The sequence below is a fragment of the Rhamphochromis longiceps genome, linkage group LG2 (assembly GCF_057381845.1).
Source record: "Rhamphochromis longiceps isolate RC_006_pf linkage group LG2, R_longiceps_female_GT1.1, whole genome shotgun sequence".
Classification (NCBI taxonomy): Eukaryota; Metazoa; Chordata; class Actinopteri; order Cichliformes; family Cichlidae; genus Rhamphochromis; species Rhamphochromis longiceps.
Window position 1 is genome coordinate 24312171 of NC_140558.1, and position 20524 is coordinate 24332694.

Sequence of the window (20524 nt, forward strand, 5' to 3'; positions counted from 1 at the left end):
TCTGCAACAAAAATGAAACGGAGCTCATTTTTTTTATTTTGTTGTTTTTGTAGTTGTAAAAAAACTTGAGAGACAAAGGGCTCTGGACTGTCGCCAGAGTTTTCTCCACTGCTGTCAGCCATGCTGTCTCCCCATTGTTTTAACATCACAACACACGCACGCACAAATACACACAGAAACCATGGTGAAGTCATTGTCTGAAATAAGACTTACTTCCTGTTTATTTAACCCACTTTGAAGAAGCGAGAATGCAAATACACACACTAAAACTGTGCTTGAGTTACTCGGCCACTCAGTAACTGCCTAAAGTAAGGATGTCTACTGATGGACTTGAAGCTAAAAGCTAAATCCTGCTCTCCGTTCAGTAATCCTTCAGACACGTGATCTAAATGCTCTCCGAGGGCAGCGTTTGCCCCTTCGTATTTATAGCGGCGGTCATCTGACCGTGTGTGCACGGGAGTGTTTATATGTATTCATATTTGTCTTCCAGGGCCTTTCCCATCTTCACTCCCACCATGTGATTCACCGAGACATTAAGGGACAAAATGTTTTGCTCACAGAGAATGCCGAAGTCAAACTGGGTATGACACACTGACACATGCGCTGTGGTTCCTCAAGCAGACGTAACCCCTGGGAGAACAACAGAACAATCACACAGTCATATTCAAACACATAAATCTCACGACCACAAAGACGCTTCTGAAAGTAGCAACAGTTGTGGCTGTTTTTCACACATGAAACCTTTATTTTTTTTTTATTTTTTTTTTTTTGCAGTTGACTTTGGCGTGTCAGCCCAGCTCGATAAGACGATCGGTCGGAGGAACACCTTCATCGGTACTCCTTATTGGATGGCCCCGGAGGTCATTGCCTGTGATGAGAACCCTGAGGCTACATATGACTACAGGGTACCTAATTTCAAAGACACAGCCTTCTTTCATTTTTGTTTTTTAAGTGAGAATTAAGGCAGTTCCCAGCTGCTTAAGGTGGTTTATTTGTTATCTAACATGGTGCAGACTATGCTGTGGACAAAGTGGAAGTGGCTATATTTTAATATTGAAGTTATTCAACCACACATACATGGAAATGACTGATAAAGATGAACTACTTTACACTTTTACAGTTTCAGTCATCTCACAGCTCATGAAATCCAGATGCAGGGAAAGCAGCATTTGTGTAACTGTGGTTGTTTTGTACTGTAATGCTGAGGCATTATGCTGAGTGTGGGTCACCAACCACAAGTCATATCTGTTGTGCCACACGCATGTGAGACACACAACCAAGATTCAAACATCTGCTCTTATTATTGCTTTTGCTTCGAGCTCAGTTTAGTTTCACTTGGTTTCCAGAACTCATTGCAGTGTTTCACTCTAGTTTTTATTAGTTTCAGTCTTAGTTACTAAAATGTTTTTGGATTTATCCATTTATGATTGAGGAAGTTCAAAATAGGTAATACAAAATAAACACAAAGCTTCCTGTTATGTAGACACTGCAGCCATGAAAACCCTCCTGAGTTGACAAATTTGACCAGCGTGACGAAGAGCAAGTCTGCAGACGTTTCCTGTGTGTTGTCTGTTTTAGTTATTTTTGAAAGTGCGCAATATTATTTTTTCTTCTTGTTTAGAAGTTTTAGATGTGAGTTTATGTTTCATCAACTCTATTACCTTTTACGTGAGGGTGTCAGTAAAGCACTTTAAGCTGTTTGTTGCTGTGTAAGGCAAAACTCACTTGGAGGTCACAGGTTTGCTTTAGTCCTTTTAGCTGAAACAACGTTGTGTTGACAGCCAGGATCAGTTTCTTCTTCAACATCGTTGAGGGGATAAAAAGTCCAGTCGTCGCCTTCAGTTTGACTGGCTGCTGAGGAACACGTGGTTCTGGATGTTATTGCTACTTCGCTGCCTTCCTCATGTTTTCCAGCTGACACTGTTGAACCATGTTAGTCTGCCATGGCTGTGTTTGGTCCTGACAGCCTGACACTTTTAATTATTGTTCTGAAACACAGAAAAAATCATTCTTAGTCAGACTTTATCTTGTGTTTTCATCTGTAATGTCTGTCACTAACCAACACGTGTCGATTCGCAATATTGAGCCAGTTCAACACATATCACCACACGCAAGAAGTTCATTGTCTGTGAGATGGCTTGCAAATCGCGTCGACCATGATTTAATTCCAGCAACGCCAACTTCTGTGACGTAAAGTCGTGTAGCGCTCGCTTCTCCTGCCTGTCAGATGTGGGCTGAGAAACAGCCCCGGTCTCATAGCAGCACTCAGAAATAAGTCTGCATAAACATATATTCAACAGACAGCTTCCATAAATATAAGAAATTCACCAGAGTGACAACATCTTTCAAACACAGTCCAAAATCTTTTTGCTGTGTTCTTTTTTTTATGATGCAAACCTCATCCAAAATCTTCACGATAAAGTTCGAGTTTACTGAGTGACTGATTCATTTTATCGTATTTCGCAGAAACAACCTGAGACTGTTTTTGAAGAAATTTTATATTAATCAGATCTCACACCCACGATCTGTGAACTCTGGAGACTGTTTCTGTGATTCCCAGACCTCGATGCACTACACCGCTTTTACTAATTACATACAGTCATTTTAAAATGGTATCCAAGGTTATTAGCTACAATATAACCTTTAACCCGCCTGTCTTGTTTTTAGAGTGACCTCTGGTCTTTAGGCATCACGGCCCTAGAGATGGCAGAAGGAGCCCCCCGTAAGTTAAAAACACATCTACACACATGCACATGACTAACTGATATGCTGAAGTGTTTTACACTACATCGTATGTATTTCCCTTCTCATTTGTTCATTTATTTTTATTTTTATTTTTTCCACATCTGTGACTCTGCTGCTCTCGGCCTGTGCCCTCCATAGCTCTGTGTGACATGCATCCAATGAGAGCGCTGTTTCTGATTCCTCGAAACCCTCCACCAAAACTTAAGTCAAAGAAATGGTAAGCCCTAAACACACACACACACACACACACACACGCAGCAGGATTTCTCTTCTAAAAACAGGGCCTCTGAGGGGTCTTTGTTGTGGGTTTCATGCATCTGATAAAAGATCTTCCAGCACTCTCGTCTTGAGAAGAAAAGGTTGAAAGTAATGGGCATGTCTAGATATATCAAGATAAAGTTTTTTTCTTGTTTTTTTTTGTTTTTTTTTTTTTTAAAGAAGTCCAGTCATCCAGATTAAAAACCCACTGGTGTGTGTGTGTTCTGGATTGAATCCTATTTAGGGTTTGATTATCAGCCTCTTTCCTTTCTCTCTCCATATTTTCTGTGGATAATTGATAGGCACTTGTTGAACTCATGGTGGAACTGTCATGCTGTCTTTCATTCAGTATTAATGTCATCTGAAAAACGCTTTCTATTGGTGCTTTTAATAGCGTCAATGATTTGGGGTGAACTGCTTTCCCATTTCACTCCAGGCCCCCTTGAGGCAGAAAAATAAAGCAGCCCCACATTTTCCTTCCCAGTTTTCTATGACTTTACACACGGCGCATGTCACTGATTGTAGAGTGCTTCTGTAGGTAGATATCATCGTAAAAGTTGGACTCGTTATTTTGGATTTGCTTTTCCTCGGTAGAGTAGCGCTGGGAGAGGCGATTCTAGCTTTTATACTGTGGGTGAGTGGAAATACTTATTTAAGAATTATGTGGAGTGTTATGCAGTTCAGTGAATTGAATATTTATTTAATGTTGTCTTCTCTTCTGATTTGTTGAGTTTTATGGTTGGAACTACAATTTGTTGCTGGTTTTAACCCTACAAAAGCATTTTTATCATATTTGCTACATGAGTTTCTGAGACCTCCATCTCCTCAACATAATCAATACTTGCCTAAAAAACCTTAAAGTCTTGTTTGTTTTTTGTCTAAAATTAACATTGTTGCTAACAAAAAGTTGCCAAAAGCGCCGAATGTATCAAATGTGATACAAAAAATATATCATCAACAACATGATATAGCAAAAAAAAAAAGTGGATTTTAAAAAATGAGTCTTTAAATTAGTGATTCGGTTTAGAGAATTTAGTGTATTCACAGAAATGTGGAGGAGGTTAAGTGATACTTTGTTACGTTAGTGTGTCTGTTGTTAAACCTGCTTGTAATGCTTTCACATTTGTCTGTATTTTGTCTGCAGGTCGAAGCGTTTCTTGTCGTTCGTTGATAGTTGCCTGATCAAGAACCATCTACATCGACCCACCACAGATGTCCTACTGAGACACGCCTTCATCAAAGACCTGGCTAACGAGAGACAAGTTCGCATCATGCTTAAAGATCATCTGGACCGAACCAGGAAGAAGCGAGAGAAAGGTCAGGGCAAATAAAGGCAGTAAATTTAAACCATAAACAAGCTATTGGCTGTTTTCCTGCTGTCTGTATACAGGGTGGTTTACAGTGACAGAAGCTAGGGCTATTTTTCTGCTCATAGGCTGCTTCACATTTTCCAAAGTCATCCAGCGAGCCAGATCAGAGTCTTTGCTGGACCACTTGTGTCCCCTGGGCCTTGGGTTTGACACCACTTCTCTGCAGGGTTCACAGTTTAATTCCACGTAAAACAAAGGCTGTCATATCTGCACTACGCTGTTAGAATCTGAAAATCCTTTTAGGTGTGTCTAAGTGTCAGGGGTTTTTCAAAGTAAAATGTCAGGTTGAATTTATCACCATGTTTTAAAAATTGACGGTATCTTCTGGCTTTGAGCCCAGCCGTGGTGGATAACGCCGCACACTTGAGCTGAGAGTGGACCAGCTGCTCTCACGGCAGCAGCAGCTGTTTCGCTCAGGCTGCTCAGACAAACACAGCATTTTGCCTCATTTCTTGCCTGCTGTTTATGGAAATGATTCATTTGGTTGCCATTTGGTACTTTTGCATATATTCTGCTTTGTTGTATCTTCATTCATTTTGTCAAAGCTTATGAAAACATATTCTGATGCTAACAGCGCCGGCGAGGCAGACGAGGAGAGCGCAGCAGCGGGAGAATGTTAGGTCAGGCCGAAGGGAAGTCTCGGGCTGACCTTTGCTTTCCTTTTTCTGCTGCATTCTTTTATAACAATGTCTCGCTCACAAAGATGGACGAACGAAGCGAGGACGAAGGGAACAAAAGGCATAGAAACAGACAAAAGAACAACAAATTAGGAATGTGTAACACGAGGAAGCAAGCTGTGAGACGTATAGTGTGAACGTAATTTATCCTCCGCTTACTCTGGATGAGCTGCATGTGCTGAATCACTGATGCCAAAATGTGCAGTCAGACAGTGAGAAAAACAGTCAGGACGGAGATATTTATGACTCTCTTTGCTTTGTTCTCATGTCAGTATTCAGACAGTGTAAGTAATCCTCATAATGTCTATTAGCTTTATTTTTCTTCATTTGCAAAAGTGAGAGAGAGAGACGCTGAGGGGAAGTAAGGAGGAAACGAATCACCATCTGGTTCTAATCTTCTGTTGGCTTATAACAACACTCTAATGACTGGTAGGCTTTCTGCTGTATGCGCTGTGTGTATGCAGTGTGTATAAGGCCATATTTGTGATTTAGTGTGTGTTTCTGTTCCCCTGTGCCCCTCCACAGTAATGAAATGTTGGTAGTGTTACTGTGAAGAGAAAAAACTTTGCAAGTTCTGCAAGAAAGGGGAAAAAAAAGAAAATCAGTGCGTCCGGATGTGATGCAAAAACGGATGTGTCATTCATCATACCCAAGAGTGTAGTTTGGACAAAGATGTCTGTGTTTTGGAAGATGAGTCACTCCAAAAAGAAATGATTAAAGTCCCACTTTTCAGTCAGGAAAAACTAGGCCGTCCCCTCCAGTCCTTCCCGTGTCTTTCAGCTCCTTTGGAGCCCTTCAAGCATGACATCACCACCATATAAAATATGCTTTTGCCCTGTTTGTTAACGAAAGTCTTCTTTTCTGCTTCGAACAAATCCACCTGTGTTGCGTTGCCTTTTTGGCTTCTTAATGGCAACATATGGTGTGTCAAGTTGATGTTCAACTCACCCCAAGCTCCTATCACACCATATGGTGGCCAAATGTTGTTATAGGAAGCTGACTGGACCCATCTTCATGTACCCCCTTGGAAGAGTGATTGATTTTAGTGCAGTGTTCATGAAGGCGGTCCTGGTTAAAAATGACACTGGGATAGTAGCATTTTTAAACATTTCCTACCTGTGCTAACACATGCTTGCATGCATTGTGTTGCCGTGTGTCCCTTGATAAAAGGTGTATGTGGAAACGAGAGACACCTTTTAGATGGGGAAGCACTGCTGTCCTGAAATCTACTACAGCATAAAACTCTGCTCCTTTAGGCTTCCATAAAGGAAGCCTCTTTCATTTTTTGCTGAATAACTTTGCCCACACTAGACTTTTGTGTGGCTTTGATAATGACAAAATTGCTACTGGCAGCAGACGATGAAGGGGGAAGAGGGTAGGGCATGGAGGAAATTTTAATGAAATAGCGGCTTGCTCACAAAGCCAGAAACACAGATGAGAATTCCCACCGCGGTGCTGACACATCAGAATCGTTCACCCAAGACACCACCCGTGAGCGCATCGCATTTCTAACGCGTCAATTTACAGTGGAGCGTGCAGTGCAGCGTGTGGATGGTGCGACTCGTCAGAGAGTCTTCACTTTCTCTGCATCTGGGGCCAGATGCATGAAGGCCTGGTGACTGACGTCATACAGTGGCTGTTTGTGCATCAAGTTATTTGAAATGTCAGTGAAAGGAAAGACAAAGAAGAAGCAAAAGTGAAAGAAATGCACTCGCTCGAAGTAGAGAAAAGAAACTGTTTTATTTTGGAGTTTCAGTTCTGGAATAATAAAAAGAATAATCTGTAGAAAAAGAGAACGAGAGCATTGGTGCTGCAAGGCAAAAAGGAGAAATGGTGTAACCACTCACAGCACAAAAGGGCAGATTATTACTACAGCAATTTATTTAAGCACCTACAATTACCAAAGAGAAGAAAAAGTTTCACGAGGTTCAGTACCCATTAAATTATGTGCCAGATGACTTAAACTGGAGATATTCATACAGATGTGCGTCTGTGCGCTTCTGTAAACAGGACAAAATGTTCTGTGATATCAGCTGTTTGCCTAAAGGTGAGATTGTGTCTCAGCTTATTTTTCATCGGCATCATTTTGGGTTTGACTCTGAAAAAGTGTGAAGTATCAGGACCAGTGTCCATGTGGGAAAAGGAGTACGTGTATTTAAATATCACCATGTTGGGTGCTGCATAGTAACTTTTTACTGTATCCACTCCTCCTCGCTTTCTCTTCTCTCTCCTTTTTACTCTCTCAGAGGGCCCAGAGTATGAATACAGTGGCAGTGAGGAAGAGGATGATGAGGTCACAGAAGAGGAAGGAGAACCCAGGTAAAGCTTTGTCACGCCAGGCAAAATATTATTCACCAGAAATTAAAGCAGGACTCAGTTACTACATGATCCTTTGTGAAGTAATAATCACACTAAGCAACAAGCTGTCAAGCACACATCATGCGTCTGCCATATAAACATATAAATGATTTTTTTAATTGTTATTAGGTCTTAAGTGATCATTGCTACTGAATCACTACAGGTTATGTTTTATTATAAGTCCACAGACAGATGTTGCTGTCCCTGGATGTCAAATAGCAGATGGTGCCGTGCACAGAGCTCACTCACTCCTAGAGTGAGATTAATGTGTGTGTTTTTGTTGCAGTGACCACTTTCCCTTCGTCCTCACGTTAACTCGAGCACGTCACTCGCACTTGACTTAATGCCGCTCATGTGTCTCTCTCCATCAGCTCCATAGTCAATGTTCCCGGCGAATGGACGCTGAGGCGGGAGTTTCTTCGACTGCAGACAGAAGATCACGAAGGCGGCAGAGACGTAGGGCGCGGAGGAGGTGGTGGAGGTCAGCGGGGACAACAGGTAGTTTGTTTTGTTCTGTGCAGTTTTGTCTACATGCATATAAATTTTAGTAAGATGCAGAGAATTACATGTGATACATTTATTATGAGCAGCAGGTTATTTTACTGAACTATTTCACATTTAGCAGTTAGCTTTCAGTATCGTGTCAGGGTTAGACAGCACTCCGCTCAACGGTGGATGAAGTCAAACATGAATCGGTTTTCTTAGTTGCATTTTAAGTGTGGTCATGTTGTATTTGACATCCAGGCGTTGCAGCAGCACAGGCAGCAGCTGGAAGAACAGGAGCGATACAAGCAGCAGATCCTGGCTGACAGACAGAGGAGGATCCAGCAGCAGCAAGAGCAACGGCAAAAGTTAGAGGATGTAAGTGCTGTTATTTACAGTGGTTTCCATAGGATTCACTCCGCATTGACACATTAATAATAAAATATTAAGAGCGAATATAATATTTTATTGTGTGTGCTTAACTTCCTCTTTCACCTTCCTCATATCGAGTCTTTAAACTGCGACCGTTGTGACTTTATGTAGTTTTACTGCAGGGAACAATGTCAGCATAAAGCCTTAATGTTTGTTTAATACTTACATTTGTTAGGTTGATTAACACAGTTCCCTTTGTTGTTGCCTGCAGCAGAGGCGACAGCTGACAGACTGTGCCTTTCAGTGGGGAGAGCTGCAGGAGGTCTTCCTTGGGGAGGAGTCTGAGCTCCACGACAGCAGGATCTTAGTGGATGAGGGAAACAAGAGGAGCGACAGGAGACAGGTGCAGATGAACTTTTGACTTGGTAGCAGTTGGAGGATCTTTTTATACATGCATACTGAGTCCACTGTAGGTGTAGTGGTGAATTTCCAAAGCTTAGGTTTTACAGCAGTGTTATGATAACCTTACAGGAGACCTGTTACGTTTATTTGCAACTTTATCTGAAGCGAGCCCTTTTTGTCACGTCCTGAGCTCAAGATGGTTCAGTTCTCTCTATGCGCAGATAATATTAGCAAAGCTAATATGGTAGATAACCACAACTTAATGAAACTGCTTAATATATTTATCTTAAACAGTTACCATTGTTGTTGGTGCTTTCCAAAAAAGCTTGTTTGGTTTGTTAATATGATGTCGCTTGAGGAGAGGACAAAAGCTGAACTGCGTGAAGGTGGACAGTGATTGGTTTAAAAACATCAGATGTAAGCACTGATTCTTAGCTGACCAAACAGCTGTTGGATGAGCTGTAACATGTGTCCCAGGCTCTCCCACCGTGTTCATGTCTTTACCACCTTCTTCACCTGACAAGTTTTCCACCTGTGATGGTTTCCCAGGGTTTCAGATGAGTTTTAAAAAAAATGATCAGAAGCATCAAGCAGACACACAGCAACTTTGTCACTTTGTTTCTATCATATTCACGTGCTCGGTTGTTTAATTAATTAAAAAAAAGCTCCCGAGGGGAAGATCAGGCTCCATAGCTGCTTAATGCTCCGCTGTGTTCGTCACCTGGCTGCTAACTTTGTCTGCTGCCTGGTGCTGGATAAGTAGTCTACAGTGCATTAAACAGAGCCTTTTTTGCCAAAAACAGCTGCCTACTGAGATGGAAATGATGCTGATGAGGACTGTCGGGATGGAACAAAAGTGAAGACGTGCATAGTGATAAGTTACTTCTTGCTGAAATGTCTTCCCAGTAGGCTGACTGCTGCATGTCCTTACTAACCCCTGTGTTTGAGACATAAAAGCCAACACAACAGCTGAACGTGTATATGTGAGTGATAGGAGTGATAGGCCCCTGAGAGTCTGACCTGGGTACCAAAACTGCTCTGACCTCCAACAGCTAATCCCTAAAACATCTCATGTCTTTAGATTATAGTTTGAGCAAAGTTATATAATGTCTGTGAAGTAGCTGTCAGAGGAGTTACTTTGTGACAGGTGACTGAAACACTGTGTGTGTGTGTGCGTGTGTGCGCGCGCGCGCATGTGCTATCTACATTTGGTTCAAGCTTCAGAAAATAAAGCTGTGATGATGATGATGTGCACGGCACTGATAGCGGGTGCACCTGTCAGGCTTTGTCACTTGGGTGATAAAAACACACCTTCAATGTAACAGAGTGATGAAGGACCTGGTGTAGTCTTCTCAGTTTTTGAGGACTTAACTGGTGCAGGTTAAGAATAAAGTAAAAGAGGAGGTCTGTATTTGGACATTTTTTCACATTTCACTGTACCGCTGAAAGTTTTCTGAATTATTTGGAGTTTGAATAAGTTTTTTTTCCCCATCAAGACTGTTTCCCCCCCCACAAAGCTACAACATGAATATGTTTTACTTCATTAAAACTCCGTTTATTGCATCACAGAAACCTGAGACCATGAGAATGACCTTTTCTGTGAGGCAGTGTTACAAAGTAACTGTAGCTATGTGTGTGTCTGTATGCACACATTTAACAAAGTATGCTGAGACGGTGAACTGTCTGTATCAGTTTCAATCATTTTGAGCAAAGACACAAAGACACTCTTTTTACTGTTTTAGAAATTCATTTTTTACTCATTAATTTTGACACATGCTTAATGAATCTATTCCATACACCAGTGGGTTTCAATAGGTTTATATTAACACTGCAGAGCAGGTTAGTGACTGGGGATTCTTCTTGTTGAAGATGCTGTATTTAAATGCTATTAATATCTGTCTTATTTTAGTGTGTGTGTGTGTGTGTGTGTGTGTGTGTGTGTGTGTGTGTGTGTGTGTGTGTGTGTGTGTGTGTGTGTGTGTGTGTGTGTGTGTGTGTGTGTGTGTGTGTGTGTCAGGGAGGTATCTGTACGTGTTAGTCTGATTACCAAAAAGTCATTAAGGTCAGCATGTGTAATGGATCTATCTGATGCTTCATTAACTTTCACTGTATGTGTGTTTAATTATGCGACAGGTTCAGTGAGCACATGATGTGATCTTGTATTATGTCAGATGAATAACACGTCTGCTGCTCCCAATCATCGCACACATCGATTGATTTAGCAAGTATTGCGTGATGTAGTTCAGTTCACTGTCAGCGGCTTCAGACTGTAGAGGTCGCCTCTCCAACTGGAAAGGGAATACTCATTACACAACCTTACTTTTTACAAATCTAAATGATTTGTAGCAAGTAAGGTCTGATTTCCCTTTAAAGAGTTGCAATGTGACATTTCTTACAGTAGTGGTCAGGATGGGTTCCAGTTCTCACTGGATTAGTGGTGACGGTCACTTAAAAGGAGCTACAGCTGCAGCATGGCTCTGCTTTAATCGTGATGTCATGCTTTGAATCCTCCTGTATCGTCACAAAAACTTGGCATAGTTGTTTTTGGCCTTTTTTAACTTTTATTGACAGATACAGTGAAGAAATGACTGGAAAGCAGAGGGAGAGAGAGACAGGAGAAGGCATACGGCAAAGGGCTGTGGGCCGGACGCGTATGCCATGTGGTCGCCTGCTCAACACACTGAGCTAAACTGGGCCAGTGTGTTTGACTGGATTTTAAATCATCGTTCTGACTGGCACACATTTTCATGGCTTAAACCTGAGTATAAAATGGTTTTCTGGCAAAATGCAGAACAAATCAGCACAATATCCTTTATTTCTATTGATTGGTGACTTTCATCTAATACCACCAGAAGGTCATAAACCACACGGTCCAGATGACACATGTGAACAATACATCGAGTCGGTCACTTGAAGCTGGTTATAAAAGTGATTCGGTGCACACGCAGTTTTATCTTCTATCACTTTTACAGCAGTAAGCTTGTCTGTAGGCTGCTACAAAACTGTGTTGGTGCCTAAAACTAAAATTCTTTCTATCAGTTGAACAGGAGAGGATTTTATTGTGCAAATTACCAGTAACTTACCAGTTTAAATCAGATTAAGGTTTAAAATGTGCGTGACTGTGGTTGTGACCAGTTTGAGTGACAGCTGCGAGCTGTCTCTGAGGGTTCACCTCAGAACTGAACCTCGTGTTTGTGGTTTTAGTTGCTTTGGAGGACTTTTAACACATCCTTTCAATCTAAATACAAACTCATATGTAATGTCACTGTGGCTTTGTTCTTGTTTTCCTGTTGTCACGTGTATCACTGTAGAGTTCAGTGTAGCATGATTCCTGTCTCAGGTGTAATTGTTAGTGCTTCCTTGTTAACAAAGCTGTAATTAGTTTGTAGACTCAAGGCCTCGGTTCTCACCCTGCAACAGTTTTGTCCTTGCGCGTCCTCACAGTGGCACCATCAATTGCTCGCAGATGAGGTGAGCTTCACCTTGGATCACTGCTCAGAGGGCGCTTACGTTTGTCCTGCAGACATTTGATTTGTAATCAGGTTAAGCTGCCGTTTCAGCTTAAACCCTGTTGAGTGTGACCCTTCACATCAAAGCCCAGTGAACACAATTTGAAGCCAATGGTGCAATCACTGAAAATATTTACATAGATTAGATTTGATTAACCAGTGTAAATGCAAAAAAAATTCAGTTTGTGCTACTTAGTTTTTTCTCTTTTTTCAGAGAAATTCAAATGAGGTTATAATGAAATATTTAAAGTTGAGTGTGGCGGCTAAAAGCTTCGTGCCATCTTGCACACTCTGAATATTTTAGTTCCCACCTCCTCAAAACCTCAGAACATCTTAATTAAAGTGTGTGTGTGTGTGTGTGTCCTGAACAGGATCAGGCAGGCAGACAGTGGAGTGCCGATGTGTCAGTGAGGCCTCTGGACTCTGTGGCGGAGCAGGTAACAATCCTTCACTTCATATTTGTTCATATATTTGCTTGTTTACCTGTCACTCACATACGAGTGACAGCAGGTGAATTTTCTCTTGAAATATTCCAAATGTGAGCCGATCCTTCATGTGGTCGATGAAAGCAAACAGCGTGGGAGTGTCCAGACTGCACCTCGTGTCTCTTTTTCTCTTGCTTTCTTTCACCATCTCTGTATGTTCTTATGAATGTGTTGCATGTTGTTAGATGTGTTATAAACCTGGATTCTCTTTTATTTTTAACACTTCATGAACAGCATCAGTGTAAACTGTTAACTTCTCTTATTTCTTATAGTTACAGCTTTTTTTTTTTTCTTGTAGCCTGACAGTAAAATTGAAACTATTCAAAGACTTGTATTTGTTTAAATCTTTCTTAAGTAGAAATTTTCTGACATGTGAGGTGAGAAAAAATGTGTTGCTGACAAGAGAATAAGGTTTAACCCAAAGACTGAAATGCAGACAGAGAGACAGCAGCTGGCTGTTGTTTGCATCTCGGGTGGATGGAAGATGAAAAGATGTGCGAGTGAAGGCAGATGAAGAGTCAGAGGTGAAGCAGGTGGTGGTAATTGATCGTCTGCGTTTCATGTTTGAAGTGAAGTTTACGGAGGGTGACAGACCTGTTTGTTCTGGTGAAGTTTATTATTTAAAGTTCTCAGTCAGACATTAGAGGTTTGTAATTTTCAGTGTGAGACTACTGCAGGAATGCAGAGAAGTCTCTGAGGAATCACTGACTTACACTTTACTGTACCGATAGCATCAGTTCTCAGTTTAAAGCCAAACCTTATCACAGCTTGGCATCTCTTTTTGTTTTAAAAGGCTTTCCTCTCCATCTCTCTCTCCACTGATCCCAGCACGCCTCCTATCCTCAGTTGGGTCCTCCTTCCATCCATCCCTCTGCTCGCAGCATGGGATCTCTTTCGCTTCCAGCAGCTCTCTTTTAACTTGTCTTGGGATGATACTATCTAACCTCAGTAGATGTTTCAACATAAAAATTTGCAAAACATGGTTATATTTCTAATGCTCATACTCTTCATCTCCTTCTTTAGTTCTAAAGACGCACATCTCTGTATTGTTATGATTTTGTGGTGTGATTAGACTTCTTAATTTGTACTCCACCGCCTGCACTGACTGTTAAATGGTAAATGGCCTGTATTTGTATAGCGCTTTTACTAGTCCCCCCTAGGGACCCCAAAGCGCTTTACACACCCAGTCATCCACCCATTCACACACACATTCACACACTGGTGGAGGCAAGCTACAGTTGTAGCCACAGCTGCCCTGGGGCAGACTGACAGAATAATTACATTATACATGATCTTTTCTGATGTGAGAAGTACACATGTATTGTGTGTTTGAGTCGATCATTTTTCCTTCTTCAACAGTTCAGTCTGGTTTGGTGTTCGGTGACTTTTTAGACTACAAACAGAATATCAGACCTTACCATGACACTGAGTCAGGAAAGACTGCGTTTCGAGTGATCGTGGAGTCGGGTGTGGGTGAGATGGTTAGGTTGGCGAGGCAAGAGTGGACAAACTGTGCTTGTGGGCAGGCAGATAGAAACGCAGACTGGTGGTGGAGGCAGAGTGAGAGCAGGCAGGTGAAGGCTGCTTTTGTGCTGCAGGAGGGTGGAGGCTGAGCTGGGCACACGAGAGAAGTGAAGAGCTGACAGTCAACTGAGTATAAGAGACTAGAAGCACTAAGGTGACTAAAGTGGGCAGCTACTAAGTTAAGTTAATTGCAGTTTTGAGCCCCAAATGTTCATCTGAGTGAAGAAATCTGATTATTTATTTATTATTTTATTTTATTTAGAAAGAGGGGCAATACATATTAATGAACATTTTAACAAATGTAAATATGCCAGATTATAGCCTTGGGCTAATTTCCATCTGCAGACCCTCTGACAGGTTGGTGTTAAACACAAGTTAGTAAAAACATACAGAGACAATATTTACAGATCATGTGACAAGGACAAAAACAGTGATCACATTATACTAGAACAAACAATGACAAGAAGAGTGGACAACAGAGGACAGTATAGATTTCGATAACGGAAACACATCAATTATATTGCACAAACCCCAGTAATAATAATAATAATAATAATGGATTGGATTTATATAGCGCTTTTCAAGGCACCCAAAGCGCTTTACAATGCCACTATTCATTCACTCTCACATTCATACACTGGTGGAGGCAGCTACAGTTGTAGCCACAGCTGCCCTGGGGCAGTATTGCACATGCGCTGACTGTCCTGATACAGACCCTGTGCACGAGAAAATGCTTCCTGTTCCTGTTAGAACTTCCTGTTTTAAGACCGGACGTAGGGTTGTACATTTCCGGTAGCTTTACTTTGAGGTCAATCGCTACTGTGAAGATGGATTCCTAAATTATGCCCAAAATTGCGTAAAGTTACAAAGAGCAGAGGTGGGAACACTCACCACTGCTGTGTCATAAAAAAATCAAATGATCAATTTTGACGTTTGAAGAGTGCAGATCGATTGGTTGTTTACATCACTCAACACGAGCAGAACTGCATTACTGCATGCAGAAGACACCTCGTCCACATCTCTGTATAGTGACAGTTCTTATGATTGAAACTGGGAAATGTTCAGCATTCAAACTACAGGTGAACATTAGTCAAAGGTTTTCCCATTATGTCGATATGCACAGGGCAGCAGCAGAGTATGGCAGTCTGAGTTTTACTCATTTCCGTCACTGTAACAGAACACATGGATTTCCTCTGTTGTCTGTTTTGGTTCTATTTTCTCTGTTCAGATGTTTATCTTGATTGAGGTTTATGTTTTAGCTGGAAGAAAAACAAGCTCTGGTTTGAGATTATATATAGATCTGAAATTAGTGATAGTGATTCTCTATTTTGTCTCCGTCTCACAGTGTTGGACAGCAGACGGTGTGTTTGTAATGTTTCTGTGTGTAGGCCTTGTGTTCAGGCGCAGTTTAGTTAAACAGGATTAGGAAACTATGCTGTGCATTCTAACTGCGGCTTCCATGTTGTTTCCTCATTCTCAAGAAAACTGCATTAAAGTGATTTAAAGCAGTTTTCCCTCAATGGCAGCAAATACCTGAGCTGCTGTAGTTGTTGTCTTAAGCACAGACTGGACGTCGTTGTTAAATTGTTCTCACAAATCCTGAAGCGATTTTTTTTTTAACCTACTTACTTTCCCCGTGTTTCTGTTCTCTAATAAACCACTATAACAGTTCATGCTTTAATATGTCATATTTATTGTCATGTGACTAATGTGACTCTGGCCAAATCAGACCATAAAGCAGAGCGTGCAGTTTTAACAGATCTGATACTGTGTGCTGAAGGCTGATCTGCTTTAAATATTGCCAGGATACATAAATTCATCCATGTTTTTGTAAAAAAAAATATAATTTTAAATCATGTTCTGGACAATATAAAATTCCTGTTGGATGTGTTTAAGAAATGAATACATTTATAGTTAAATACTGATGTGCAGACGACACCATTGGCTGATTTATTTACAGCTTCATTCCTGTCAGTGTTTGCTGTTTAATGAATGTTTCCCCTGTTTGTTGCTTTACCAGTTTGTGTTGTTGAAACTAGCTTAATAGGCCAGTGTGTGTTATATTTCTGTGCTATATCTGTGGGCTGAGCCTGGGAGTGTCCTTTTCATTGGGGATGTACAGCTAACATTTAACACAAATGACCTTTGTTACCCTCATAGTCGGCATATAGTTATATACTGTATTTGATACAGATGTACAGAGTTAGTTGTACATGAGTTGGAGTGGACCAAACCACGTAGCACTGGTTAGGACAAATTTGGTGCCATATAAAATGGGGTGTCAGCACTAGATTGCTAAAATAAAGCTTAAAACGAAATTTTGTTAGCAAAGAAAATCAATAGCCACGTCTTTAGTTTTTTCTACTACAATTGATTGCTAAGCATGACCATTTAAATTGACGACTTAAAAGTGACCGTTGTACAGTTAAAACACTTATTTTAAGTGTGCATATTAAGCCATTAGGCCATTTAAAAAACCACTCTATCAAAAAAAGGGTTATTCCACATAAACTATACGTACATTTAGCTGAAGTCCATTTGTCCCGCTATAATTGACATTTGAGTAAAATCACATTTTCATGTTCATGGGGCATCTGCCACTTAAATCACTTTGACACTACTACTAGTAGTTAAATGAGCAAAGATGGTGGGAAACGTTTCAGTTTGTCTTTGTTCATGTGATTGTGTTACATTTGAATCTTGTGAGTAGCTTTGTAAACTGTTTGGGTGTTACTTTGTAACACAGTATACACGCCGTTTAAGAAGGACACTTCCAGGCTTTGTCAGTTTGTATTTCTGCTCTTCATGTTTGCTACATAGAGAGCAGTGGCTCCAAACCAGCTGCTTCAGCGTAAGGCCCAGCATTCGCAGTCTCGGCTTCAGTCGCAAGCCAAGTCCCAGCCCCTGGCCCAGCATCAGCAGCCCTCAGCGGGCAGGAGATCCCACCGCACCCTGCCCAAGGACCAAACCCAACTCCTGTCCCTGCAACACGACCACAGACACAGGGAGAAAGAGCAGCAGAGGAAAAGAGAAATGCCTGTGGCATCACCCCACAAGCTAACGGCTAATAGCGGGAACACTGCTGCTGCCGCCGCCGCCGCCTCTCCCAGGCGCTCTCCAGTCAGTCAGAGCTCAGCGGTAAACCCTGCCCCCCTCAGCCTGCTAGCATCTTCATTTCTTCTACACCCTACCTGGTCTTTTTGTACTTTCTCTTCTTGCTCACCGGTGCGAATATCATGCACTTTTTTTATTTGTTGTCAAAGTGCAAACATTTCATTTTTGCAACGCTGTGATGATTTAATCAGCTTTGGCTTTGTTGCTTTTCATGTAAATGCATGACGACAGATGAAAGACTGTCTGTGGGGGGTGGAGGCTGAGGATGCATGTGGTTTCTGGCCTCTATTCATATCATCGAAGCTAAACCACACAAGGAACATGAACATGACCCACTGGTGTTATTTACAGAAATATGTTGAGACAGTCACATGATCGTGGTGATTGAAAAACATTTGTTTCTGCTCCTGATGTTATATTAGACACTCTCCAAACCACAAATTTCTGAACATGTTGAAAATATTTAAGCCTGAGCGCCTCGAAAGGAGAACAGGTTGAAACACAGTCAGGGCTTCACAGAGTCTGCCTTTAGGACTTTAATGTCAGGGAAGCAGAGCTGTGTCACAAATATAATATGCTTTTCGTTATTTTTCAAAGCTATACTGTACAATAGTTTATATTAAACATTAGGGCAGCTCAGCTCAGTCTTCAGACTAGTCTAAATGCACAGTTTCATGGCAGCTCTGTTTAGATTTCCTTTATTTTAGCCTTTGGTTCCGTGTAATAAGAGACTATTCATAATATGCTCTTCTCAGAAACACATCTCGCCTGCCATCTCCTCTTTAAATGTTTTGCTTGTGAGGGGCAGCGAATCACAGGAAAGTTTTATTAAAATAGGGTTGGCTTAAAGGGAAAGCTGTATATGTTAAACAAAGACGCCGGTATAAGATAGATGAGGATTATTTTGAACCAAGAACCTGACAAGACGACTCTAGAGTCCAAGAATGAAAAGATGGTGCAAAGATCAGCATAAAAAGTTCCCTTTGAGGTTTTATATTTTCATATGTTGTTACATGCTTGTTGAGAGATTAAAGGCACATTATTACATAAACTAGACCCCCCGATAGTTATGTGGACAATTTCAGTGTATAAACTGTTAAAGAAAATAAACTTTGAAGTAAATCAAGACTTTTTTTTTCACCCACGACACTTCAGAATCGGTTTAATTTGCCCTTCTTCTTCCTGCACAGGCTGTTTTTGTCTCTTTAGTCACTTCTCATTAGAAACATTTTCACAGTCTCAGAAATGGCATCTTTCAAAATGTCATACACCTCGATGATAAAATTCAAAACTCATTCCAACCTTCATTCTAACCTCATTTAGATTAGCTCCTAACCAGACGACTGTGTCCGTTTGTTTATGTCTATTTAACAACAGACATAAACAAACTTAATGGTTTGTTTTATATTTTAGATGGACTTCCACGAATCAAACTTAGCCAAATTGCTTTTAGCTGCTGGTCTTCCTGGCCAGATGCACTCGAGGCTGGGCTCCGGAAGCAGCTCTAGTCCTTGTACCCCAGCCATGCAGAGAGCTCACTTCATCCAGGTATACAACAGATGTGTCACATAGCTCATGCATGCAATTGTGCAATTCTAACACTTTGGGTAAGGCTACAGTCCCACTAGAGAAAACGATGAATGGAGACCGCTGTGTGACCAAAATTATTGCAGTTAACTTTGAAAGGATCACTTCAACGATGGGGACCAAGTCTGGGGACCACTCAGGCAGTTGCTGTCTTCAAACTTTGGCGCATTAAGTTAGTGATGAAATGGCAACAAGGCAGCTTTCAGTTTTGAGTAGGAAAGGGCATTAGTGCAGTTAATTAAGTCTGTTCCCATCAGACTTGTATTGTTGTATCTGAACCAGGGTGGACTCACACAGCCAACAATGCACAATCTGCAGATCAAACATGACCGTCTTAGACTGGGCCAGATCTAAACGTGGCAAATGTACCAACAAGCAGACATAGCTTGTTCATTTCTTTAATCACCTGCATTTTATTAAGAGCAAGTTTGCTCATCAAAAATGAGGGCATGAATAATGCGTGCAGGGTTTCTGTTTTTCTCTCTGAAACGTGGCATTTAGAATAAATGTTTATAAGGGTGAACTCTTCTGTTACACGTTGCTGTAACAGAATGTGTGCGTGGTCCTGAGAAGAGAGACTCGGGTGGAGCGAAGTTACAAACTATTCCTCCATGAAACCTCGAATCTGTGTCCAGCAGCTTAATGAAGATGCTGTTATTGTGCTGTGTGCATAAATGCTTGCATTTATGTTTTTCTGCAGTATGTGAAACTGAGCTTTGCACCAGGGCCTTGCTCTCTGAAGAAATGTTATGTGCGTAGTTTGTTGGCTTTGCTACTGATGGTGCAGCTGTGATGAGCTGATAGAGAGGAACAGGAACACTCCTGAGTGATAAGATCAACCCTAACTTGACTGTCATTCATTGCGTCATTCACAGAACCTGCGGATCATGATGCTGTAAAACATGATACAGAGCCAAAGGATTTAACGTGTATAATAACTTACAGATGGAAGTTTTAAAAACAGCGTTTTGTCCCGTTGCATTTGGACATTATTTCTTATTAATAATAGCATAGCCGGTCAAATATCAAAGTCCAATTAATAGCTGGATTTTAAGAAAGAAGAAGCTAAGAAATAAATATTGCCGCTCCTCTGTGTGTGCGCACTGCTGAGAAACAACAGGGAGATTGTGTACCGATTTAGTAACGTGAATAAATGCCTGAAACATTGGAAGCTGCTCTGCTCGCTGGAAAGAAGGAAACGACATGGACTGGATCTGGATTCTCCGTCTCCTCACTTTGACACTTCAGTTCTGCTCCGTTTCAATAAAATCTGTCTTATTGCAGAGGAGGAATATGTGGAGCAACAGGACAAAGCCAAAGTTTTGGCACTGCACACAGTTTTGACACATCCAGCCGTGACAATTACGCACTCTTTCTGATCGCAACTCTAATTCCAAATAAATGAGCATTCCTAGCAGCAACTATCGTGCATGTTGGATGAAGATATGCTTTTCACTGTTAAATTTCAGCAGTGTTCAGTAAATAACCTGCCACAAACCTTTGTAACTTGGGTTTTGATGGTGCAGATAAGTTGCACTAGTTGCAACATGTTGACAATCTGTCTACATTTATAAATGACATAGCAATTAATCACAACCCTTTGCCAACCTACTAGAAAGTGACTACCCTCAGTCCAAGTC

General features: G+C 41.2%; 1 protein-coding gene across 4 annotated transcripts in view; it reads left to right on the forward strand.

Moving 5' to 3' along the window:
* The window catches only part of LOC146677217 (mitogen-activated protein kinase kinase kinase kinase 4), a 60661-nt gene that overhangs the window by 19945 nt on the left and 20192 nt on the right, over positions 1-20524 (forward strand). Inside the window, exons 6-17 of one of the 4 annotated variants that reach the window (XM_085419398.1) lie at positions 491-581; positions 775-905; positions 2668-2722; positions 2884-2962; positions 4148-4320; positions 7297-7369; positions 7780-7906; positions 8153-8269; positions 8535-8666; positions 12546-12611; positions 17004-17321; positions 18711-18845. In XM_085419398.1, the coding sequence (XP_085275524.1) occupies positions 491-581; positions 775-905; positions 2668-2722; positions 2884-2962; positions 4148-4320; positions 7297-7369; positions 7780-7906; positions 8153-8269; positions 8535-8666; positions 12546-12611; positions 17004-17321; positions 18711-18845 (1497 nt within the window). The remainder of the gene's footprint in view (positions 1-490; positions 582-774; positions 906-2667; positions 2723-2883; positions 2963-4147; positions 4321-7296; positions 7370-7779; positions 7907-8152; positions 8270-8534; positions 8667-12545; positions 12612-17003; positions 17322-18710; positions 18846-20524) is intronic. The other 3 variants (XM_085419406.1, XM_085419410.1, XM_085419421.1) reach the window with 3 other exon arrangements.